Source organism: Rhinolophus ferrumequinum, chromosome 22, assembly GCF_004115265.2.
Source record: "Rhinolophus ferrumequinum isolate MPI-CBG mRhiFer1 chromosome 22, mRhiFer1_v1.p, whole genome shotgun sequence".
In the NCBI taxonomy this organism is placed as follows: Eukaryota; Metazoa; Chordata; class Mammalia; order Chiroptera; family Rhinolophidae; genus Rhinolophus; species Rhinolophus ferrumequinum.
This window is the reverse complement of record NC_046305.1, coordinates 10,841,469-10,867,769: the sequence shown is the minus strand read 5'-3', so window position 1 is coordinate 10,867,769 and position 26,301 is coordinate 10,841,469. Positions and strand designations below refer to the sequence as shown.

The 26,301-nt window shown below is 42.4% G+C and overlaps 1 protein-coding gene across 1 annotated transcript in view; it reads right to left on the bottom strand.

Annotated features, from left to right (window-relative positions):
* The window catches only part of BRINP2 (BMP/retinoic acid inducible neural specific 2), a 92,345-nt gene that overhangs the window by 23,370 nt on the left and 42,674 nt on the right, over positions 1–26,301 (bottom strand). The window contains exon 2 of the mRNA XM_033094071.1: positions 25,851–26,197. Within this exon, the coding sequence (XP_032949962.1) occupies positions 25,851–26,119 (269 nt within the window). The 5' untranslated portion in view covers positions 26,120–26,197. The remainder of the gene's footprint in view (positions 1–25,850; positions 26,198–26,301) is intronic.

Genomic DNA, 26,301 nt, shown 5'->3' with positions numbered 1-26,301 from the left:
CTCCGCCAAAAAAAATCCGTGAAATACAAATGATAAGGCTGCAGAATAATAAAATAATTCAAAATAAATAAATACCCATGCCTAATTTGAGGCTATATAATCCCCACCATCTAACTCTAGAGACTAAGACAGAGAGGAGGGGCACAGCCCAAACATTACCATGGAAACAAACAAACAAACAAAAGGGATAACTAATAATTCATGATTCCAACAAAGCCTTTTAAAATTCCTGCTGTGTGGCTTTATTTATCTAAGCAGGCAAGTTCATAATAATACATTATCATTTATGTACTTTGTGCAGGATATGCTAAACTTTAATTAAAGTACCGGGTATTTGTCAAAAGTGTTTTCTATCCCAAATCCCACTGCCATGTAGACAACAGTTGCTTGATCTCCTTTCTAACTGGCTAGATAGGCAATAAAAAGGCATAGAATGCCTTAATAGATTGTCTTTTCTTTCTTTTCTTTTTTTTTTTTTGAAAAAAGACCCAACTTCATACAGCTTACAAGAGACTCACTTCAGCTTTATGGACACATATACTGAAAGTGAAGGAATGAAAAAAGATATTCCATACAAATAGAAACCGAAAGAAAGCTGGTATGACTATACTTATACCAGGCAAAATAGATTTTAAGCCAAAGACTGTAACAAGAGACAAATGAGGTCATTATATAATGATAAAAACAATCAATTTATCTAGAAGATATAACATTTGTAAATATTTATGCACCCAACATAGGAGCACCTAAATATATAAAGCACATATTAACAGATCTGAGGGGAGAAATATACAGCTATACAATAATAGAAGGGGACTTCAAGACCCTACTTTCAACAATGGATAAACCATCCAGACAGAAAATTATCAAAGAAACATTGGACTTAGATTCCATGTTAAACTAGATGGACTTAACAGATACTTTCGGAACATTCCATCCAACAGCAGTAAAATACACATCCTTCTCAAATGCACATGAAAAATTCTCCAGGATAGATTATATATTAAGCCACAAAACAAATCTTAATACATTGAAAAAGACTGAAATGTTATAATGCATCTTTTCTGACCACAATGCTATCAAATTAGAAATTAATTACAAGAAACCTGGAAAATTTGTAAACATATGGAGATTAACCAGCATGCTCCTGAATAATCAATGGGTCAAAGAAATTAAAAACAAAAAACCGTAAGACAAATGAAAATGAAAGCACAAATACTAAAACTTATAGGATGCAGCAAAAAACAGTTCTAAGAGGAAAGTTTATAGCAATAAATGCCTCTATTAAAAAATAAATAAAGATTTTAAATAAAAACCTAACTCTACACCTTAAGGAACTGGAAAAGGAAAACAAACTAAGCCCAAATTTAGTACAAGGAAGGAAGTAACAAAGATCAGAGTGGAAATGAAAGACATAGATATTTAAAAATAACAGAAGAGATCAATGAAACTAGAAGCTGTTTTTTTTTTCTTTTAAAGATTAAAAAAAATCGACAAATCATTAACTGGACTAACCAAGAAAAAAGGAAAAAGAACTCAAATAAATAAAACTAGAAATGGAAGAGGAGACATAACAACTGGTATTGCACAAATACAAGTGATCAAAAGAGACTACTATGAATAATTATACACCAATAAATTGGATAAGTTAAAAGAAATGGACAAATTCCTAGAAAGATATAATCTACCAAGACTGAATTATGAAGAAATAGAAAATATGAATAGACCAAGTACTAGTATAAGGAGACTGAATCAGTAATTGAAAACCTCCCAACAAACAAAGTCCAGGACTAGACAGCTTCCCTGATGAATTCTACCAAACATTTAAAGAATTAACGCAAATCTTTCTCAAACTCTTCCACAAAATAGAAGCGGAAGGAAAACTTCCAAAGTCATTTTACGGGGCCAGCATTACTCTTCATACCAACCCAGATAAACACACTATAAGAAAAGAAAATTACAGGCCAATATCCCTGATGAACACAGATGCAAAAATTCTCAACAAAAGATTAACAAACTGAATTCACCAGTACTGAATTCACAGTAAAAGGATCATACACCACTCTTGGAATAAATCCCACTTGATCATGGTATCTGATTTTTATTCTTAGTTTTCTTAATGTGGTGTATCACGTTATTTGATTTGTGATGTTACACCATCGCTTCATTCCTGGAATAAATCCCACTTGATCATGAAGAGATGGTGTAACATCCACAAATCGAATAATGTGATACACCACATTAAGAAAACGAAGAATAAAAATCATATGATCATCTAGGCAGATGCAGAAAAAGCATTTGACAAAACTCAATGTCTATTTGTGATAAAAACTCTCAACAAAGTGGGTATAGAGGGAACATAACTCAACATAATAAAGGCCATTTATGACAAGCTCACAGTAAGCATCATACTCAATGATGAAAAGCTGAAAGCTTTTTCTCTAAGGTCACTTGTATTCAATATAGTACTAGAAGTCCTAGCCAGAACAATTAGGTAACAGAAATAAAAAAATATATAAATAGAAAACAAAGAAGTAAAATTGTCTCAATTTGCAGGTGACATGGTATTATATGAGTATGTAGAAAATCCTAAAGTCTTCACAAAAAATAAACAAACAAACAAAAAACTATTAGAACTAATAAATGAGTTCAGTAAAGTGGCAGGAAACAAAATCAATATACAAAAATCAGTTGCAGCTGTACAAGCTACTAACAAAATATCAGAAAGAGACATTAAGGGGAGATCCCATTTAAAATTGCATCAAAAAAGAATAAAATAACCCCAAGGAATAAATTTAACCAAGGAGATGAAGAATATGTACACTGAAAACATTGATGGAAGAAATTCAAAAAAATACAAATAAATATTTGTGGAAAGATATTTCATGTTCATGGATTGGAAGAATTAATATTGTTAACAAGTCTATACTACCCAAATCAATCTACAGATTCATTTCAATCCCTATAAAATTCCAATGGCATTTTTTCACAAAATAGAAAAAATAATCTTAAAATTTTTATGGAACGACAAAAGACACAAATAACCAAAGCAATCTTCAGGAAGAAGAAAAAGGCTGGAGGCACCACATGTACTGATTTTAAACTACATTGCAAAGCTATAAGAATCAAACCAGTATGGTATTGGCAAAACAAAAAAAAACAAAAAACAAACAAAAAACAGACACAGATCGATGGAACAAAATAGCCCAGAAATAAACCTATACAAATACAGTCAATTAATTTTTGACAAATGAACCAAGAATATACAATGAGGAAAGGATAGTCTCTTTAATAAATAGTAATGGACAATAGTAACGGAAAACTGGATAGTCTCCTGCAAAATAATTAAACTGGACCGCTATCTTACACCACACACAAAAATTAACTCAAAATAGATTAAAGACTTGGACTTAAGACCCCCAAACCATAAAACATAGAGAAGAAAACATAGGTGATAAGCCCCTTCACATTGGTCTTGGCAATGCCTTTTTAAAAATCTGACACCAAATCCAACTTTCCTGTTTTGATGTAAGCCACACCTAGACTTTATTAACTAATAAAGAGTTCTTATCCTTTCATTTAGATTGCCAGAGGGGTGGGGGTAAAGGCAGGTGTTCTTCCATTTCCTATATTTTCTTACAGTGGTCAAAGCCCCACACTGAAAGGAAAGGCCATCTTACCATAGAGGTGACTCCCACTTTAATTAAATCTAATAAATATAAATAGGTGGTCACATTGCTTGCATGGTTACTTCATTCAGGACTGCCAAACAGTAACTCCTACAAGAAGCTTTCCCTGACCATCCCATCCAAAAGAGCACTCTCTCTCTCCCTCTCCCTCTCTTCCTCTCCTTCTCTTTTCTTTTCTCTCTCTCTCTCTCTCTCTCTCTTTCTCTCTCTCTCTCTCTCTCTCTCTCTCTCTCTCTCTCTCTCTCTCTCTCACTCTCTCTCTCTCTCTCTTTGTTCTTTATGTATGTATCTTTTAGCACTTATCACTACTTGATGTAATGTATTTTTAAATACTCCTCTCCCTCCAGAACATAAACTCTATGGGGACAGGATAGATTCTGCCTTAATCAACAATAGGACAATGCTAGATGTTCTAACAATAGAATAACACTAGATGTTGAATATATTTTTGTTGAATGATTGAGTGAGAGATTCTCATATATAGTCATTTATTTTATGTTACAGCTCTCCTCATCCTTTAGTTATTTACAAATTATTGACAACTTGATGAAAAAAATTACAGATAAGACTATATAGAAGCAACAACCAATTGGTAATTGATCTGAAGAGAAAGTAAAGCATTATAAATGTGTATACATATCAATGGGAAAATTGGATTTATAAAAATGTAACTTATGGGCGTAATTTTGTGCATTTCTTAATATATATAAATCAAGGCACTGATGGCCCTATCCTTTGGTAAACAGTTTGGGTCCTCTTCCATTGTCTTCTGTGGACATGGGCAATGCCCATTGACTGTCCCTGGTCCACACTCTGAAGTCTAGTGAGTATAGGGCTCTCATTCAGTCTCTGCTGTGCTTCACACCCAGCTCCAGTCCTCTGCATGGGGTCTAACAACAACTTCTATCACACTCATGGTGGTAAAGTTCTCTAAAAGAAGCAACCATCTCAGCGTTTCTCCCTTTTCCTTAGTCTCCATCTTCCTTTGTCCAACATCAGACTTGGAGAATCACATGTTATCCAAACCAAAAAGAATTTTGAGTACATCTTACTTAAATGAATGAGGATATTGAAGCTCAGAAAGCTAAGTAATTTGCCAGATGCCACACGACTACCAGGAGGGAAATTGGGACTGCCAGAATTAGAAGGAACTTTTGAATCCTATTTGCCAATTTTTTTTTCACATTATCATGTACATTGAACATTCTCTTCATGTGATGAATTGAGATCAATGAATGAGGTGGCTCAAACGCAAGGAGACCAGCACAGGGAGTCTGGTACGCCAGACCTTGTCCGATTGCCCCAGGGGTTCAGAGGATCAGTGGATGGACACACCATAATCCATTTACAGCACCACCAGTGCCAGCATGCAAACCAGTTGAGACAGTCTAGTTCAATCTTATGTTGTGAGAAAACCATGAAGCAGAGAGGGAAGTGGTTTGCCTAAAGCAATATAACCACTTGGTACCAGAACCAAAAAGCTAATGTCCTGACCCTCCCCTAGGGCTCTTGACAACAACCATGATGATGGTGACAATTACAACAAGACCTAGCGAGGTTACGAAAGGAACTCGCATGAAATCACACAGTAAGTGGCGGAGGTGAGATTAAAACCCAGGTCCATTATACGCCACTGTTTTCCCTGGTGAAGATTAGGTTAAGTGTATTTTATTGCATTTTTATTCTCTTTAAATGTTTACTATAGTCTAACAAAAATATTTTCCTTACCTGGGACATTCCATTCTTCTAATTATCCATACAAAACATAAATTTACTGTATATCCAAAACACAGTGCAACATATACAACAAAGCAACCCTTTTGGATTACGGTAGTTTCAGCATACCCATTTGCAGGAGGAGAAGTTGAGACCTAGGAAAAAATCAAGTCCACATACAGAGTACCAAGGGAGGAATTGGAGCTCAAGGCCTGATTCCAACTCCTATAGCTGCTCAGGAAATAATAGCACAGAACAAAAAATAACTTAGAAAACTAAATGGTACAGTCTTAGAGAGCTTTTTATGAGCAAATAATAATGGTTAACATGTAATGAATTCTTCGTATGTGCCACGCACTCCGAACATCTTATAAGTATCAACCAATATCATATTCAAAACATCCCTATAAGAGGGAAAATACAATTATCCTCATTTTATGGATGAGGAAATTGAGGCACAATAAGTTAATTTCCCAGTAGGTGATACCCAGGAGGTAGCCGAGTGAGAATTTAAACACAGGCTGTTGGGCTCCATGATAAGTCTTTACCACCATACTAATACCACCTCTCCTGTGAAACACCAAGGGGTAGTCACAATTTTGTGAGTGGCAGAGAGAAAGAGAGAGAGAGAGAGAGAGATAGAGAGAGAGATGGGAGGAGAATATTTCAATGGAGAAAGAACAGATGCAGATGGATGGTGTCAAGTCAGAATGAAGCATGCAGCATCTGCTGGCTTCAGGAAGGTTCAGGCTCTGAGGTGCCCAATGGTTTTCTCTTCCACTTAGTTCCTTCCCTGGCCCTTCACTGAATCAAAATAATGGGGGAAATGTCTGTGAATGGAGTTAGAGTCAGAAAGTCGTGGAAATATGCTTATAGAACAAATTAACCTGGCTCTTTACAGCATCTGACAACCTCAGAAGAATATTAGAAGGCAGCCTGAGCTAGTCAAAGAATAAATGTTGGTTTCTGATTTTTCATTCAGTAGTTTTTTTCCAGTAACAAAATAATCAAGGCTCTTTTTTTTCCCTAGAAAAAGGATATTTTCTATATATCAGTTAATTAACACACACTTCAATTAAGCCATCATCTTTGTTTAAATTAAGACATCAAGTAAATCTCCATTTCATTTTAGCCATTTCTCTTTAAAGCTTCTCCCACTGTGTTTGTTATGCAGTAAAGAGTCTAAGAAAGCAAACATTTCCAACAATAGTGAAGCCCTAATGAGAAGAAGTGCCTTTAGAACAGCAGAGGCCACTACCTAAGGGTTCACAGGTTAAGCCAAAGGGGAACCAGAGCTCCCCAATGTGGACTTTACGTGGAAAAGGTGTTCATACCGCACTTCAAAAGGGTGCTTCGATAGTCTATTATAATTAATGGACGTTTAGTTCATTTCCCATCACATTTTAGATTAGTCTAGAGTGAACAACATATATTTCTGTCAAAGAAATGTCTGTCCATTTCATACCCATCAAATGATTACTAACAAAACAAAGTTTAGGAGAAGTAGAATCCAGTTGGGAGGGTAAAATCCAATTTGTTAAAGCAGCTGTACATACCGACACTCAGGATATTTGAGATCTAACTCAAAATCTCTACCTATATCGATATTCTGAAGTGATTGTAGTTATCGTTTTCCCAGACTGCTTAACATTAATGGTCCAGATTGTCAATAAATGATGCTTCTGGTTGTACATGGGTTTAGGGATTTTCCCAGAATCCAAAGGGAATTGCTGGGGGAGAGCTGAAAGATCATGCCAAGCCTTAGGCAACAGAAGCCCAGGCAAAGGCCTTGGGCTTTGCAGCAAAAGGGTCTCAATGAGAACACTAAATGGCTCAAGGTGTTCCTAATACGAAAGATGGAAATAAAAAGGGATGCATCGAGTCACGTCTGCTGGCTCTAATGTCACCTTGCCACACTGTGTTCCTTTACATTACACAAGAACTCTGCCAATGAGAGGCCCCCTCAGGTCCTGCCATGAAAGACTCAGAGAGCGCACAGCCAGGGTCTCCCATCCCAGGGGCTGTTCTCCAGCAGCTGCATGCCGAAGCACCACTTTTCGGGCCTGGAAACTTAGAACGTTGATATGGCCCCCCTGAAGTGGAGGCTTAAAGGAGTCTTAAAGGAGAGGGCACTTAAACAAAAAAATCCAGTTTCAAAACACAAACAGAACTATACCTCCAGTTGAGTCTGACGTCTGGTAGTAATGAGTACTACAGTCTACACTGTGGGTGGTTGTGCTGAGATCCTAACTGTCAGGTTACTCTGTTCCCAGTTTCTAATAGAAACATCTCCAGCCTCTGTGTGTGAAGCACCTTTAGGCCCATTTCTAAGGCCACCGATATGGGTGTGTTTGGAAAGTCACATTTCCTGCACCCTGAGTATGCTGCCCTAGCCCCCTCTTCCCACTGTGGCACCCCTTCAGGCCTGACACCATCCTATCCCGGGGTCAGTGTGCCCCTCGAATGCTAGGAGCCCATTTGGTCTTCCTGAGTTAGACTCTAGACTGTGTTGACTGGGGAGGGAATCAGTGTTGCTTCTTCCAGCAAAGCCAACCTGTCATCCCCTGCTCATTCAGGAAACAGCTCTCAGAATAGGATCTGGAATTCTGGAAAGTTGGGAGAAGTCTTAAGTCAACCATGGAGCCCAGGAAGCCTAGCTCCAAGCACCACTTTGAAAACAATGACAGAAAGAGTCAGCTGCCGTGGTAGGAAATGTTGAGTTTCTCTAGTTTTTGGCTCTCCTGATCTATTTCTAAGACCCTCCCTTTTTTCGGGGGGTGGGGGCTACTCTCCTGCAACCTTTAGTGTTCAAAAAGACTGCAGCACTGAAAGGGACTGAGCTATCATTCTCCAAACAGCTGTTTTGGTATGAACCATGCTTACGAAGAAATATGATTGATTTGCCTTGAAGAATAAAGACACAAGTTACTGAATAAAATACGTATTTAAGAACTTTGGAACAAAAATGATGGATTGGCCTTAAGCCAAGGACTCAATTTTCTTGTCATTTTTCCTGTGACTTGACTTTGTCTATGTAAGCTGTCAACCAGTGACCATGGGAAAATTTCTCACATACCAGCCAGTTTTGGATAGATGCAAACGTCTTTGTTCTCAGAACCCACGTTTCTTTTGGAGAGTTGCCTTTCCCCCACCAGCTTGAGACGTGCCAGCTTGACATAAGAAACTCAGTAAATATCACTGAGTATTGAACTGCTGATTTTTCTAGAGTTCCAGACACTAAGAAGCCTTCTCTTTCTTCACCTTTCTACCAGTATACCTCACATCGGGGGCTATCGGTCCCATCACAGAATGGAAGCCAACAAGCTAAGACATTACCGTTTTTTCTTTTTCATAGGGCTCATATCCTTCACCTTGAAAAACTCACATGAACAAGAATAGCCAGAGCCAACGTACATGTTGACGGATGTCAGTTATTTACCTCAGTGACTCAGCTAAGATGGTTTTGTGTCGCCTAGCTGGACATTTTAGAGGCTGAGGGATACATCATGTTTTGGCTCCTATATAGACGGCAGTATTTCTAGACACATCACATCATCAGGAGATTTCTAGCTCAACAACAGATTACTGTAATGTACTTGGCTATTAGAGCCTATACTACTATAATGAATAAGACATGATTGATCTCAGCTATAAAAAGAAATTATAATAAAAACCATAATCTCTTATATTGGTTTAGAACTTTTCTTTAGTTTTTTAAAAATTTGTTCACAATTTTCACACATGCTCACAATTTTATCTGTATAAGGACCTCGGGAAAGAGAAAGAGGAAATACCATTCCTCTTTTACAGGTTATTCATCTTTTACAGGTTAACAAATGAAGAGACAGAGAAACTGAGAGAAGTGACCCAGTCTTAGTTGATCAGTGGTAGAGTCTGAGAAGGACCCAGATCATGCTACGAATGATTTTCTGCTTTTGTCTATGACCTATGTCAAGTTCAGAGGCCACTGTACACCTCTGTCATACTTCCCAGGAAATTCTTTTGTCTGATTTACCACGGTGGCTGGCAGGAATCCCCAGGCAGCAAGCCTTCAATCCAGAAGCCATTTGGTTAAATAATAACTCAGCCCCTGCAACTCATTTTGCACTGGAGCAAAATGGAGGCCAGCCCTCCCCTGATGTCCCCGTGCCCTGTCCTTCCCACTGTCGGGAAGAATTCAAGAAGCCTGGCATGGAGGTAATTTAGCAGCCTGCTGTGTTCTCAAACAACGGCCCTAAACAATGATTGGCCAATTTCATTCTAATCTTCCCAATTTTGCTCTAATTAAAATCAAGCTGCAGCTTTCAAACAGTTTAATTAAGGCTGATTGGGAGAGATTGGGAGGGGAGACTCAAGCTTAAAGAAGATGGAGAGATCAGTGTTTGAGGACTCGCACACTGCCCTGTGGGGGTTCAGGGTCTTGGAGAGGGCACTGAGAGAGGTGTGGAATCAACATGAAATATAACAGACCCTGGAGGACCAGTGAATCTACGGGACCAGAAGGAACTGAAAAGGGAGCTACGATCTCTGTTTTCCCATGTACAGAAACCCCAGCTCCGCCCTGACCTCCCAAGCTGCTCCCCACGTCTCCTCTGTTCAGCTGTGGAGAAAATGGCTCAGTTTCCCACTCTTCACCTCCCGCTGTGCTTGTCTTTCTTTTCTCAGCAAGCTGGTAGCTCATGCCATGTTTCTCCTCAGCAATGGTCCATAGGCTTCCCATTATCTACTTAACCCTAAGAGAATTCCCGCAGACTGGCAGTTCCTTCCAAGTTTATTCCTTTTGCAGTGAGATAGCCCTTCTGATATTTGGGCGCATGTCCATTTTAGGTACACCACTCTTCCTTGGACTAAATGTTTTTAATTCCTTCAATACAGCTTCCAGATCCCTCGGCCCTTATGCTCAACCTTCACTGCTTGTTCAGTCAATCTAGCTTACTCAAAGCATTTCTTTTTCAAATGGCCACCAAAATTAAACACAATCCAGCAGATGTGTTCTGAGTCACTAAGAGGACACTAGGATACAATATCTGAGGATATACATCATTACCATTGTCATTGTAACTATCATTATAGTGTCTCTTTCCTGAGCTCCTGTGTTGCCAGGCTTGGGATTGGATGCTTTACATATTTTTTAATCACACCACAATCTTACAAATGCCAGTGCAGTAGATTGAATCCTCCTTCTCGTCTGTATTAGAATGCCCTTTGATATGCGACTTTCCAGTATCACTCACACATACGGATGGCGCTTATTTCCCTCCCCCATGGATATTGGACTTGGCTATGTGACTTTGATTTGGACAAAGGAATATGAACAGAAGTGACAGTGTGCCAGTTTGGGGCCAAGACCTCCAGAGGCATTGCATGATTCCACACTCTCTCTCGCTCACATCTTTGCACTCTCCATACGAGTTGCTTTCCCCAGGTAGCTGCAGGTGTTGCCCTTTCAGCCTGTACCCCAAAATAAGCATCACTGGAGTAGAGACCGAATGCCACCCTTGCAGACCTGCAGCCTGAAACATAGCTAACCACGCCAACCTGCAGATAGATGAGAATAAATGATTATTGTTTTAAGCGATTGAGTTTGGGGGTTATTTTCATATGCATAATTGTGGTAGTAGTTCACAGACACACATCGCAAACTCTAGTGCTATTTCATAGCTACGTTAACTGAGGTTCAGATAATTTATCTTAAGTGTCAGATGAAGCTAATCTATGATCTTTCTATTATACATGTTTCCTTTATTAATGCATTTGAATATTGTATTCATTTTTTAAAAGACAAAAATATTGTTGGCTAGCAGTCATCATATGGTCAACTCCACATTTGTTTTCCAACCCTAGATTTTTTTTTTTCCACAGCTAAGCCAGGTTTCCTATGTCTTATATTTGTGAAGTTGACTTTTTTGAACTTAAATTTAGGACTTTGCATTTCACCCTCTTCTTGCAGAGATTGGAAAGCTGTTCTCTAAGCTGTTTCTGTTTTCCTCCTGGGTTCACAGATAGACAATTTCCCCCAGCTTCCTCTGTATTTACGTGTAGCATGTGGCAGAGTTCTGTCCAGTGGAATGTGAACCCAGGCCAAGCCCGTAAGACCTCCCATGGAATCCATCATGCTCTGTCTCTCTCTTTTCTTATCTACCAGGACCTGGAGGAGGATTCTAAGGCCCTGAGGGATGACAGAGTGACAGGATAGGATGAGACTTGGTTCTGATGGATTTCATGAAGCAACCTCCTGTTAACCTTTAACTCTTCCATAAATCACACTGGAATGGGACATGAGAAAATTAAAAAAAAAAAAAAAAAAGAAAAAACAACAAACAACAACAACAGCAAACTTCCTAAGTCACTGAGATCGGGGGACTGTTTGTCTCAGCAGTTGGCCTACTGTGACTCCTTCTGCCTTGATCATGTCAATCTCATAGTCCAGCCTGGCAAAATGGTCCTCACACTTGATCTTATTGCTTATCTAGATATAGCCCCTTTCAGTTCCCTGATTTTATTGTCCGTGTGGTCAAAACATCCATGCTCCTATTTCTCCTCAGCTCAGCAACAATCCCATGTGGGGTCTCTTTTCTTCTCTTTCTCCAAATCTACCTGGGAAATGGTGTTGGTCTTGAGGCCTTGATTTTTAGGCTGTGGGATTGTGGTGTACAAGTCGTACTCTACAGGGGAACCACCTGTCAGTTAAGGATTTATTTTTAACTATAACTATAAATCAATGGCTAGATTAACCCAGGCTACAGTTACAGAGAGTAGTGTGTGGATTTTCAGTGATACATTCGATTAACATATGGAAATTGCAGCAGAAAGAGTTTGATAGAGTAAGACTGCCCTCTCTTTCTTTCCTCTTTATCCACTAATCTTTCTTCATTTTCTCTTCCTCTTCTCAAGATTCCCCTACTCTACTGTTTTTCATATATACTCTCAGAAGATCTCTGACAAAAAGAATAAGTATTTATCTTGAAATAAATCAAATTTGGTTTTGAGTTATCACCAAAGTTCTATTAAGTCCTATTATTCTATTCATTTTGCTGGTGAGAAAAATGAGGCACAGGTGCCAAATAACTTGGACAAGTTCACACAGTTAGAAGTAGTGGGACTGCAATTTAAGCCCATGTAGTGTGAGTCCAGAGCCTGGAGTCTCAACCACTACTTTCTGCTTCATCTAATTCAGTCCCAGATCATCCTACTCTTACTGAATGGTTTCATTCTCTTATCATATGCTTACACATGGCAGACATAGTACTGGGAGCTGGAGATACAAAGATGAAATAAGATTTTTCTTTGCCTGAAGGAGCTCAGAGCCAAGTGAAGAAGAGAGAGAGAGAGAGAGAGAGAGAGAGAGAGAGAGAGAGAGAGAGAGAGAGAGAGAGAGAGAGAGAGAAGGGGAAATGGAGAGGGAAAGGCAGGGGAGGGGAGAAAAAAGAAGGTAAAGGGAAGGGAGGGGAGGGGAAGGGAGGAAAAGAGGAAGAAAATAAGATAGATAGCATGTATACGAACAGATGGAAAGGAAATCATAAGTAGGGATAACTGACTAACTGACTCTTGTCGGAGTCAAAAAAGACTTCATAGGCAGGTGACATTAAATGGGTTTGAAAGGTGAAAAGGAGCTTGGCTCCAGAGAAAAGGGAAGAGCTTTTCAGGAAGATGGATGGGACATGGAAGGACACATGTGTTCTAAAGGAGCCTTCTGTGTCCAGGCGAATCTGGAGCCATCTCTGAGACCGGGACAGAGGATAAACGGGGAGAGATGGTGTGGTATGATCAGGGGTACAGAGCCAGCATTCTGTGAATATTTCTTGAAATAGCAAATGGGTGAATTTGGAAGGGACTTCCATTGTAAAAAACAAACAAACAAAAATTGCATTTGGGTTTTATTGTTTGGTCACCACGGGATCAACAGAAGCTTTTAGATCAGTTGGGTTAAAGAAAAAAGTCCAAGTGGTGAATGATGAAGACAGGAGAAGAGAGCAGAGGCTGGATTTGCAAGACAGCTCTGAGATAGAAGCCAAACAACTCAAATGGCGGATGGGATGGGGAAGAGGCAGGAGTTACAGTGGTCTGGTGACTGGTCATACCAGGGAGTACAGCAGAGCACGTAGGAGACATGAGAAGTGTAAATAGGAAACATGATGAGTGCAGTTGGGGCTATGGTTTACCCCAGAAACTAAGACTGTGCATACACAGTCAAATCAAGTAGGTGGTGGATACAATTCTTTGAGAAGCTGAGGAAAAAGTTAGGATTTCCCCCACCCTGTACCCCCTACAATTCACTTAAACGAAACACCTGTAGTCTTTCACCATAAGCCCAGCTCCTATTTCCAACTTTTCTTGAAGCATGGATGCTTCAGTTCCCAAACAGTCACCACCCTTTCTGAGGTGTGCCTGTGAGCTAGAACTGCCATCACTAACCTTTGAGAACTCATAGAAGGCAAAAAGTTAAAGAAGTCGATGGGAAGGAAAATGCCTGATTTGAGAAACTCCAGAATGGTGAACAAATATTGATCCGTGACAAAATTCTAGAGCAAGCAAGCTCCCTAGGAGCCAGAAGTGGTTCAGAAAATAAAACAAAACTAACAAACAAACAAACAAAAAACCAAATCTGACGCCACAATAAATTTCTTATATTTTCTTTATGAAAAAAGATGGAAAAAGGAGTTGGGAAAAAAAGACAAGGACAGTTTGAGAGAGAGAATGTGAAAGGTGGAGAAAGAGAGAAAAGAACTTCTGGAGCGAAGTTATACCATGCTAACAAGTCTAAGAATTGGAGAGAATAATAACCGTCATCAGTATGTAGAGACATGTTGTGAAGAAGAGGCATTTAGACTTGTTCTAGAGAAATAAGAGCGGAGTCAGGACCAATAAGTGGACTTTTGGGAAGAAAGACTGTGATTCAATATCAGAAAGCTCTTTATAGTGTTTGGGGATGTTGAATGGAAGTTGGCTTCAGTGAAGATGCAGGACTGGAGCTGCTCGAGTCAAGGCTGGTTGGTCACCTTCTGGGGGATTTGTAGAGTGGTCACATGCATTGGGTAGGAAATAGGTGATTTTAAAGTTTCCTTCGAATTCACAGATTCAAGCATCAAGCATCACGCGGTTCTGTCCTGTCACCCATGTCATCGGGCTTCCTTGTTCACCCAGACACTGTCTTTGCAGCTCTGTCCTCTTGTCCCAGGCTGTCTACTAAATCCGTGGTCCCCAGATTTAATCTCTTGGCCTGCAGACACCGAAATGGACACTGCCTCACTTAGCGGTAACAGACAGCAAAAGAGTGCATTTTCTGCCTCTAGAGCCATACTTCTCCTACCAAGTCTCATTTGGGCATGAGTTTCTAGATGTCTGAGGCTGATGTTCAGGACTTGCCCCACCTCCATGGCTTCTTCTCCATGAAGTCTTCATCAAACTCACAATTCCCAATATACACAGAATGAGCGGAGTAGGAAGCTGGCTTACCATGCTAAAGTTTATCTCTGTCTCTAGTAAACCAACCATGTAGCTTACGTCAAGTGATCATTAGGTGTTTACATGCCACTGTAGAGCCAGGAGAACTTACTCCCCAATGAGTCTTTCTTCCTGTCTCTCCTCCGTCACTAATATGTCCCCAGGTAAGGCACAGACTCTCCCAGCATGCAAGGACAATGCGAATTCTCCCTGGCTTTGGGGTTGGTTATGAAGGCTGGAAGTCTTCTGGTTCTGGCTGCCTCATTTGTTCTCACCAGGGATGCCTGCCTGGCCAGTGAAACTTCTTGCTCAGCTGTGACTTAGGCCGACATCCAGCACTTATTTGTTCGTTGGAGGCGAGGAGAAAGAGGCTCATTTCTAGGCTCAGGGGAGAGCCTGGCATGGTGACAGAACTAGGGAACATTAAACAGGCGCAGACGGGGCTCTGCCAGAGTACTGCGTCTTTCCACACCATGTCCTGGGTGTAGAAGCCCTAATCTGCCCACACCCATACCTGCAAATCCGAAAACTTGGAGTCAGGCTCTAGGTCCCTTTCACTGCTGCATCTGATTCCATGTGCTGTGCAAGGGTAGGTGGGAGTGACCCAGAGAATCTATCAATCTGGATCCATCAAATTCCAAACGACAAAGCAGGCCAATTTGCAGCACCAAAGGTTTCTTCTGGCTTTATGAAAATATTTCTTGAAATAGAAGTCATTTCCAAGTAGATATTTGAGTTTATAAATCAGTAATCATGTGATCCTAAAGTCAGGGGCTAGAGACTGACTTAACACTGAATTTTTATAAGCCATCGCCAGGCAAAAAATAAGATACTGCATTTGGGAGATGGCATTAAAGTGTCTCTCCAATAGAGGATTCGATTTACAGAAATTCAATTTACCCCACACCCTTATAGAAATATACTGGCAGTACAAGGCTGACACACACAGAATTGGCCGTGGGTGAGTTGCTTCAAGAAGATTCATCTGTAGCTTCCCCTCGCTGAGGGTTCCCAGAGCCCAAGTGCAGATGGAGAACTCTGGTGGAAACACAGGACTACAGGGTCTGTGAGTGGGATGAGCCACCCTCCAGCCCCTTGAGGCCAAAGATCTTCTGGAATGCCAAAAATGAGAGGAGAAAGGACAGAGAGCACAGGTGGTGACAACTGGAGGTACCATTTTCCTCCGAGCATTCAGAATCCAGGCTCAGAGTATTGACTCGATTCAGTAATAATAATTTAACGGTCAAGTCCTCTATTTTATGGGTTGAGGGCTGGCTCTTCCTCTTATCAGTCACGTGACATCCTGTACATCTCAGTGTCTATTTGTGTGTGAGTAGTATCTCGCTTGTAGAAGAATAATTATATACAGAGGGTGCCAAAAAATGTATACATATTTTAAGAAAGGAAAATTGTATTAAAATTGTAACACTCACTATATACTGATAACAAAAGATGAATACAAATCACGTTTGACTTCTGCAAGTACAAGAGGTGGTTACCATCAGTGTCCAGACACTTCTGATTATGGTGAATTACTGCTTGAGCGACGTTGACCAAAGTGTCTACTTGTATACATTTTTTTTTGGCACCCTTGGTATATATCTCACTTAGTAAAATGTTGGGCATATGATTAGCACTCAATATATATTAGCTTTTATTATTTACATTATTAATATTTTGTAGTACAGAGAGAATCCTCTCCTTTCTTTCTCTAATTTAAATAGAAACTTTGGCCAACTTGTTTGCCCTCTCAGAATAATCTACCGTGTTTCCCTGAAAATAAGACCTAGTCAGACAATCAGCTCTGATGCGTCTTTTGGAGCAAAAATTAATATAAGACCTGGTATTATATTATATTATACTATATTATATTATATTATGGTAAAGACCCAGTCTTATATTATAGTAAAATAACACTGCTTCTTATATTAATTTTTGCTCCAAAAGACACATTAGAGCCGATTGTCCAGCTAGGTCTTATTTTCAGGGAAACATGGTATCCTGTGGTCCATGTTTCAATGCTGTGTAGAGTTGATGCATTGAGACCCCTGCCCACAAAAGGCTCTTGTCTCTTCGACATCCATGGCCTCCAGTGGACAGTTCCTCAGAGGGTTTCCTTTTCTTTCTATTACCGTGCTTCCCTGAAAATAAGACCTAACTGGAAAATAAGCCCAAGCATGATTTTTCAGGATAACATTCCATGAACATAAGCCCTAATGCGTCTTTTGGAGCAAACCTTAATATAAGACCTGGTCTTATTTTCAGGGAAACATAGTAGCTCACTTGGTGGAGATCCATCTGAGGCCATCTGAGCAGCCCGTCACAGTACCCAGTTATGCCTTCTCCAGTTGCTTCATTTAGGATTGGGCAAATCAGGCCCATGGACCAGCAGGCTCCAGTTGTCCGTAATTTGAGTCAGGGATGGATTGTGAGGGTAGGAATCCTTGTCTCAGACTCAGGTCTAAACCTTCATCTCCAGGCCAGCTTTATGGTAATAAATCTGTCCCACTTGTCCTCAGCGCCTTGTGAACACACTTACCTGTTTCTGATCCTGGAAGAAAAGACAGATGACTGGCATGGGAACCAGACTCCTCACACACAGCACTTTCCTGCTTCATGGACCTCAGTCCACTTCCGGTCACTTGCTCCAGGGGTCTTCCTTGAGGGCAGAGCTCTCTGAGGCCTGGGCTGTTATGTCAATTACAGCTGTGTCTCCAACACTTGTGGGTGGCCAGCACACATAGGCGCTCAATAAATATGTGCTGAGTGAATAAAAGTACCACCACCACCACCACCACCAGCACCACCAGCACCACCACCACTACCACGTCCCAATCACTATTCTAAACTATGGATTGAAATAGTTTTCTTGTGAGAGATGTGGGACACACTGAAGGGGGATAAATGTGGCAAAAGCTGAATAAAGAAAAGAAAATGGAGACTCCCTGACCCAAAAAAAGCTCTTCTCTTGAGGAGAAAACAAAAAAAAAACACACACAAAAAAAACCCCCCACATGACTAGCCAGTGTCCCTGACTGCCTGCATCTGTGTCGTGACAGTTTTTAGATGAAGCCTACCTCACTCCTTCCTACATATACACATCTCTAAGTAGCAATTCATTCATGAATAAAATTAATTATTTCTCAAAGCAAAAATTAATCCTCTTTTTCTCTGCCTGATTGACTCAAGATCTGTCTACTAAATCTCTTTTCAAAATAAAACCAATCTTGCCTTTTCCCTTTGCCATCTTGGATTCTCCCTTCATTTCTTGCACATTTTTATTTTTTACATTTATTCTTCACAGACCATCTTTGCAATCTTATTTCAAGCCAGGGTGGAAAACCTGGGTATAGCCCCAAAAGACATGGGAAAATTTAGGGCAAGAGTCATTTTGTCCTTTGGTAACCGGGGACTGGCATCCTGAAAATTCATTCTGACATGGCATTCAACGTCCAAATCTATCCCATCAGCCACTGAAAATGTACTGTCTTCCTCTCCACAGCACTTGTCATGCTACATTCTAGTGTTTTCTGGTGAGTGTATTGTCACTCTAACTGGAGTTGTGAACTCCCAGAAATCAGTAAAACTGTTTTCTCTATCTCTTGGAGCCTGCTACAGTGCCCAGAATGCTCTGCACACAGGAAACGCTCCATAAATTCCCGTGAGAGGACCAACTGAGTGAATACAAGGTGTGGTAACTTTACCCTGAATTCAATCTTGTCAGCATAAATGGTGCTGGAATTCCGTTGAACCAATGGGGTTACAGGACCTTAAATCACTGCCTACCATTTTCTTACCAGGGGAATATTCACACTCCAATTTTCCAAGGTAGAAATGAAAGGAATAGCCTTTGGTCCTACCTTCTCCAGACATGTAATTACTTTTACTTCATTTTACTCACCCCTAATGCAGAGAAATGACACCTCCAGTGAGCTTTGTGAAATTGCACCCTGGAAGAAATCAGTGTCTCCGAGAGCTTTTGGACATTTTGGAGGGATAGGATGTGGTGGAAATCACACAATGGGGCAGAACAGGGGAAGTGGGGTGCAGTCCCGTGCATCTTGACATTAGACACACGGGACTGGCCGCCCAGTTCCTAAATCACACCTTTGCCCCCATGCCTTTGGTTCTACTGCTCCTGGGTCTACCACACCATTCCCCAAGCCCTGCACCTGGAGACTTCCACTCATCCACCTGAGCTTAGCCTGTGCGTCACCTTGTATTCCAGCTCTCCTTGACCTTTCTTTGCTGAGTGACCTAGCACGTTCTCCAAATGTACTGATCTGTAAGTTCCATCAGATCAACAACTGTGTCCTCCTTCTCCATGGTTTATTATGCGAATCTTGTAGAAGCAGAAGCATAGAGTCTGCCCTCCAAAATGTCGATTGAATATTGCTCTGCATAGGCCCTTGAACTGCAGTTGCTTGTTGTGTCCTGTTTCTCCTTGCTCCAGGAAAGCAGAACACATTTGCATCCAGCTCTTTGTACATTGCAGGAGCTCTCTGAGGTCTGTTGCTCTGGTGTGGTGTTTCCCAAGTCAGAGATGGGAGTGGGACTTTGTACAAGGACGAGGACATGCAAGGCTCATCATCCAGACACTTCTGGAATGAGACTCCTTGGGTTGAAGTCTTTATGATGCTGGGTGTGGGGACAGAGTCCCAGAGAGCAGTTTCCAGGCTCTCGGCTGGGTTATTAGATGGCCATCAGCTGTAATCAGCCACATCCGCTGTGGCTGGGTGCCATCAGCTGTTACCAGTTAGCCATTAGCCACTAACATAACTGCCGTGGCTATGCTAGAGGGTTGGTTGGTTGCCAGAGAAGAGGACGGCGGATTGCAGCTAGCATGTGCAGTTAGCAAGCGGATTATGGATCGCAGATCATGTTGATCCTATTCCTGTGTCTCGCCCGGCCGCCATCGAGACTAGGGTGTAGGAAGACCCCTGGTTGGGGTACTGGCGGATGTTTGCTTTTATGTCTCGCCCAGCCGCCAGTGAGAATATAGTGGTGTGCCTCCCCAATCTGTGGCTCATGGGTATTGCTTTTTGGCCTCACCATGTCCTGCGTTCCTGTGCGGAGAGCGGGAGCTGAGACCCCGCCTGACACTGGGTCTGTAGTCTAGATGCGCTGTTATATCTCAGGGGTACTGTACAATCAGCCAGCACTGAACTCTTGATTAAGGCAAATTCTAACCATCTTCTTCTGCCCCCCTCCCACCTTCTCACCTCTGTGGACTGAGAAACGGTGCCTGTGACCAGAACTGCAGGCTAATCATTGCCACATTGCGTCTCACTTGGCTCTAATTTGTTTTGCCAGTTTGTGTGCAATGCCTTTCTCTCCTTCCATCCCAAAGAACTCCCTCGTTGTCAAAATAGAAACCCAGGGACAGGTTTGGAGAGCAACCGGTTTACACAGTTTACACAGGTGACAGTTGTTTCTCCAGGAGCACTTCCCTCCTTTCCCGCCTGTCCCAGGGGCCTGAGGACCGTGGCTTCCCTTGTGGTCCTCTGCAGCTGTGTGATCACAACTTTTCTCTACCCCATAACTATCATGAATGCCTAGGAAAGCACTGGGATTCACCCAGGCCGACTGAGGTTGCCTTTGGTTGCTGTCTGTTTACGTGGATTGTGATCTCTTAATTGGCGATGGTTCTTCTCCCAGGGTTTGCTGTTTATCCAAATCAGTATTTGTTAATCCGTGAGAGGTGGTTGGGATGATAAATCAGCTCTGGAGTTCCTCCTGTGAATGCTTCCACAGCTTCTCTCTGCTGCCTTACCTCTCCGTCTCCCGGCAGGCACCCACAGGCTGGTTCTAGGCCCTCCAGCCTTCACTGCTTTAAAATTTCTCTCCCATCTGCTGGATCTATTCTTATGAGTGCATGTGCCTTGGCACTAATAACTCCTAAATTTAACCTCGCTTGATTACGATTCTATTTCAATTGTAACGTCTTCTGTAAATGTCCTCACGACCTCAAATGCATCATGGGAGATACTGCCTTCTGTCCTCTACTCTGGTCCTTCCTGCTTTCTTCTTCATTTCCCAAGCTTAGAGTGATCAAATATAATACTTCTCAAGCTTGAATGTCATCCTGTTCATCTGGGGCTCTTGTTTAAATGCAGGCCCTGGTTCTGTAGGTCTGGTGAGGCCTGAGGGTCTGTAATTTTTACAAGCTCTGAAAAGACTGCTAATGTATCCCCCACTCCCTGACCCTTCCTTTCTAAACTAGAGGCAGCTAAAAATGGGGGTGACAACAGGGGTCAATAATCTGGAATTATACCTAACCTTGCTTTCCCCCAAACCACAGTGGTATACTCATTGTTCTGTATGATTTTGAACTTTCTCTTCATTTTAATTTATTCTTTCTGAGTTTTAAGTGTTTCATCATAGTGGCTTGGATTTTTTCCAATCCCATGATTATCTCTCTATTAAAGCCTTAATACAAAAAGAAATTAAAAAAAAAAAAACCAGACTGCTCATTACTTTGATTTGTAGCAAAGAAAGAATGGAACATTACCACTAGAGTGTTTCGAGAAACCATATTTACATTTGCATCAGCTCAATTTAGACGCCTGATTAGGTTGCGTGTGATGATAAAGATGCACTTCCCAGTCAAAGGCAAGTGGCATGGTCCGCAATGATGAGCAGGCGACTTCAAGTCAGGAGCCCGGAGTGCTATTTCTGGCTGTGACTTGCTACCTGTCTGACCTTGAACAAGTCTGTCTCATTGCCTTGGGGACCCTGATAGCCCCCACCTGCCTCACAGGGCTGCTGTGCGAGGTTGATCACCTCAGTGTTTATTATAGTGGGGGCTATGGAATGAAGCAAAGGAGGGCGTTGGGTGTCACAAATGGAATCGGAGACAGGATATCGGCGCTTATAGCTCTTACCACTAACTAGCCTGTTAAGAGACAGTGTCTGAGACGTGGGCTGATTGCTCAGGTCTTGGTCTGACAGGGCTGAGGACATGCTGAGAAAGGTTGGTTAATGGAATTTAAAAGCTTGCCAAAAAGTAGGTGAGATAGCCAAGCCCTGCCTGTTATTTAGGAAGGCTTAGCAAGAGTACATATTGTCTCTCTTCTCGTAATGGCGCTCTCCTGAGATTGTTCATTTCATCCCTGGGACTAGTCACTGGCTTCTGTAGGACGTCCTAGGGAAGACCTGCTCAGTTGGCAATCCCTGACTTTAGGAGAAAGATCTTTATCTGTGGTAACTCTAAAACACCCTGGAAACCATCTAGCTCCCTCAGGTAAGCCCGCAAGACCAGTGAGAGTGTGCCCAGAGAAGATTCATCCATTCTTCAGCTGAGTTCCTCTCCAAGCAGAGAGATAGATTGAAGGGTAAAGGTTAATATGCTTTAAAATGGAAAGAAAGAATATTTTTTTTCCTCCTTCTTACATAGGTTAGTGAATGCTAAGCCAGCAGCAGACATTATCACAAAGATAGAACCCATGGCTCTCATCTCATTACCATTCTTGCATTGCCTGAAATTTGTTGAGGACAATCTAATAATAATAGATAGCATTTATTACACACTGTTCGCAATGCTTCCCATCAACTAACTCATTCCATTTTCACATTAATTCATTAGATGGGCTCTATGATTGCCCTGATTTTACAAATAAGGTAATTGGGGAACAAAGAAATTACATAATTTGCCCAACGCTACACAGCTGGTAAGCAGCAGCTCCAGGCTTAGAACCCAGGTCACCTGGCTGCAGAACCTTCACTCTGAAGCACCTATGCCTTCACGAATACCAACTTGAGATGGAGAGAACAACAGTCTCCAGGGGCCCAGAGTTAGAGAGGCCTGGCGCTATTCTAGAATGGCCAGTCATCTCCTCAAAGTGAGAGCACACACTGATATCCAAACAAGAATGGGTGGGATTTGGAGCTTAAGATTAGAACCTCGCAGTGTAACAGTCATGACCTGTTCACACAGCGAAGAGAAAAGGAGGGTCTCTCTCCTGTTGTGAGAGCTTCGTGGGATTCTGCACCAAATAGTCTAGCCCCGTTGGAAAGTTTTCTTCTTCCCCCATCACAGTTTACCTCCTTTCTTATATGGAAAGCACACATGGGTACCATTTGATTTCTAGGTACCAAAGGCTTTCTTAAAGAATCGGGTGAAAGACCAATTCTGATTGAGACCCAACATGTCACCACAGAACATTTCTGATGTCCTCTATAAGTTTTTTTTTTTCTCTCTACCCTTCTGGATAAAATGCCCTTCTGGTCTTTGGACAGAAGCATCACCTTCAATGTATATTTTACCAGTTTTCTGTGACCCACTGCAGTCAGTGTAAGTAAGGTCTAGAATTTGCCAGAGGGAGTTGCCACTAGAAACAAAAGGCGAAGGGATAAGACTGAATTGCCACGGGGTTAATATAGAGCCCTACAACAAGTATCCATGGATCCACCATTTTGCTGAATAACTAGAGGCGAAACTCCCAGAATGCTCCTGAAGCAACCGTGTGTGACCATTCTCTCGTTGCCCCACCAAAGAGTCACAAATCAAAATGCAGCATTCCTGTCAGAATGACTGGTTACTGTTTCCCCAAGTACAGGTTCATGTGCAATAACTGACCCCAGAGAAACAGAATGGCACAGTATAAGAACTTGTCACATTAAATGATCAGAAAACCATTACTGACTGATAGAACGGTTGATGGTGCAGAAGTGATTACAGACACTCCCCATGGACCAGTTCAGAACTGCCGCCCAGGCACTCAGTGGCTGCCAGGCTTGGAGCCGGGGCTTGATGAGAAGGAAAATCTATCGAGGGGAGAAGGAAACTGAGGGTTTATTCCCTCTAGTTCCTACAGCCCTTTGCAGTACACAGTGGTGTGGGGATTCCCAGCCTGACGTTTCAGTTCCAATATGCTTTTTAAAAATATAGTTTTGGTAATAACAGTGCTTCTGAAAGATTTGGGATAAACGGAAAAGTCTAAGGTAAATTAAATCTTGTTTTCCTGTATTAGAGGAATTTGCTGCTTAAACACATTCAAGGGTTCTCTCTCTCTCTCTCTCTCTCTCTCTCTCTCTCTCTCTCTCTCTTTCGCTCTTTTTCTTTCTCCCTCTTTACCTCCCTCTCTTCCTCTCTCCTTCCCTCCCTCCCCTTCTCTCTCTCTTCCTCCCCACCCCGCTCTGAGGGATGGAAATATAAATTCTTTGATAAAGAGAAGCATCACTTGAATTTACCTTATAGAAAATTTGCAGGGGGCATATGTCTAGTTTCTTAAATATTTCCTGAAAGTTGAGTTAACCTCTTCTGTTCATCTGCTTCCACCTGAGCAGGTGTTAACTCAGCCACTCCCAGCCTGAGTGGGCCGCACCCTGCCTCAGTGGCGCTGTGTAAATTTCCACGGTAGTCTTTGGGGTATGGCAAGGACCAGAGCCACAGAAGCAGAGAGTGTGAACTGCAGTTCCCTCCCGAGACCAGATGGGATCAAAGCATGGCGGAAGAGAAACGGCCTGACAGGAGAGCTGGGCCGGCCACTCCTGAGGGCAGGGTTTTGTTTCTGTGTACCTCTGCACCCACAAGTACCAGCCCCCCAAATACCTGATCTTGTCCCTTGGTCTGCATCTGCCTGTGGGCACCATGTACCAGAAGAACGGCCTCTGTAAATGGCTGCTCTTACCATTTGGGGATCTTCCAGGGCTCAACACCTTAAAACCTTGTTTGTGAGACCCCTATACTAAACTCACAGATGGCATGGTTATTTCAGAAGTTAAAAGGAAAAAAAAAACACAACAAACTCTCAGAAATAGAAAAATATCTCTCCATATATTTTAAGAACCCACACTCTGGGGTCTGATTACTTGGGAGTTAATCCCAGCTGCACCATTTACTTGCTATGTGCCCTTCGGCAAGTTTCTTCACTTCTCTGGACCTCAATTTCCTCATCTATAAACAGGGAGAATAGTTGTTCTTCCCACATAGGGTTGCTAGAAGGATTAAATGAGCTAACGTACATAAAGCATGTAAAGGGCTAGATCTAACAAGGCGGCCAAAACTTTTAATATGTTCATATGATTAGAAATGCATGTGCCAAATGGTTAACGATGGCAACTTCTAGGTGCTAAAAGAATAGGTGATTTTCTGGTTGTGCTTTTCTTTGCGCTTTTTCATAGTCTCTCATTTTTTTCATTAGAAACGCATTTGTAATTGGAAAATCAATGTCTTTGATAAAAGAAAAAAAAAATCCGCGAAGCTCCCAGGGTTGTCTGAAGACTAGGGCAAGGTGAGGAGGAAAAGGGAGTGATGCCAACAGGACAAGTTGGCAGAGGGGTAAAGGGGAGGATTGAACTCAGGGACAGACTCGTTGGAGCCACGAGGTGAGGGTTTTGAGGCCCCTTCTGCTTTGGACATGCTGGTCCAGGAGTGAGGAATATGTCCCTGCGTTGTCCCGCGTCCGATGGACCAGGAGGGTCTCATGCTTGCCGTTCTGCTAGTTCTGATGCTCCTGAGGCCGGCTTTAAGGGGCCAGGAAGATGCAGCCCATTTGCATGTTGGAGGTTGTGGTGACCACAGGGGTGAGGGCAGGAGAGTGGCTGACCCCGCCGGGCTCCCCAGACGTCTGAAGCAGGAGCTGGAGCGCTCTTGCCTTCATTTGCATGTCTAGGTGATTATAACTCCTCAAAGTATCTAACCCATTAGTTAAAACCCGGCCCCAGCGTTTGACTCTAACCTCCTGCTGCAGCATCGGCCACACGCTGACTCCGTGCCTCCTGATTTGTCCTCAGTTTATAAGCAGCACGGCCTATAAATAGAAACCCTTTTGCTAAGTTCCCCAGGAGGCATCAGCAGGTTTTCCAGCTTCGATGTGTTTTCTTCCTTCTTTTTTTAAACACCAACATGGTAGGTTTATTTTCCCTGCCCTCCGCTCCTGCAGCTCTCACCTCCCGTTCAGTGTGCGGCATGCCAGCTGGCTTAGCAGCACACCGGCGGGGCCTGCCCAGGTTGGGTTCTGGGGAAAGCCCCTGGCTGTGTCAGGGAGCCCCACTCACCTGTAGATCCTGTACCTGGTGGTGAAACCCTGGCGGTACCGCTCTACGAAATCAGCATACTCCTGCGCGCGGTGGAACGGGCCCCGGTCAGTGAGCAGCCAGTCCAGGGGCGGCTGGCCGGTCGAGGAGGCATGCTGCTCGGGGACCACAGCGACAGCCGTGGCCGAGACAGCCAGCACCCAACCGGGGAGGCCCAGTGCCAGCAGGGTTGCCCATGGGGCTGCTGCCGGCCGAAGCCCTCTAAACCGAATGCCACACTGCCACCTCATGCTTCTCCCGGCCGGTTGGTTTCTTCATTCTCTCGCCACACTCTCCCGCTCTGTGCCGCTCCTCCAGGGCTCCTGGACCTAGAAAAGCACACACGGACGTGTCAGTCAAACACCCTGATCTTATCCCATGGTCCTGCTTGCATCAAACATCACTGGGCTGGACCCATTCTAGATGGGTTGCC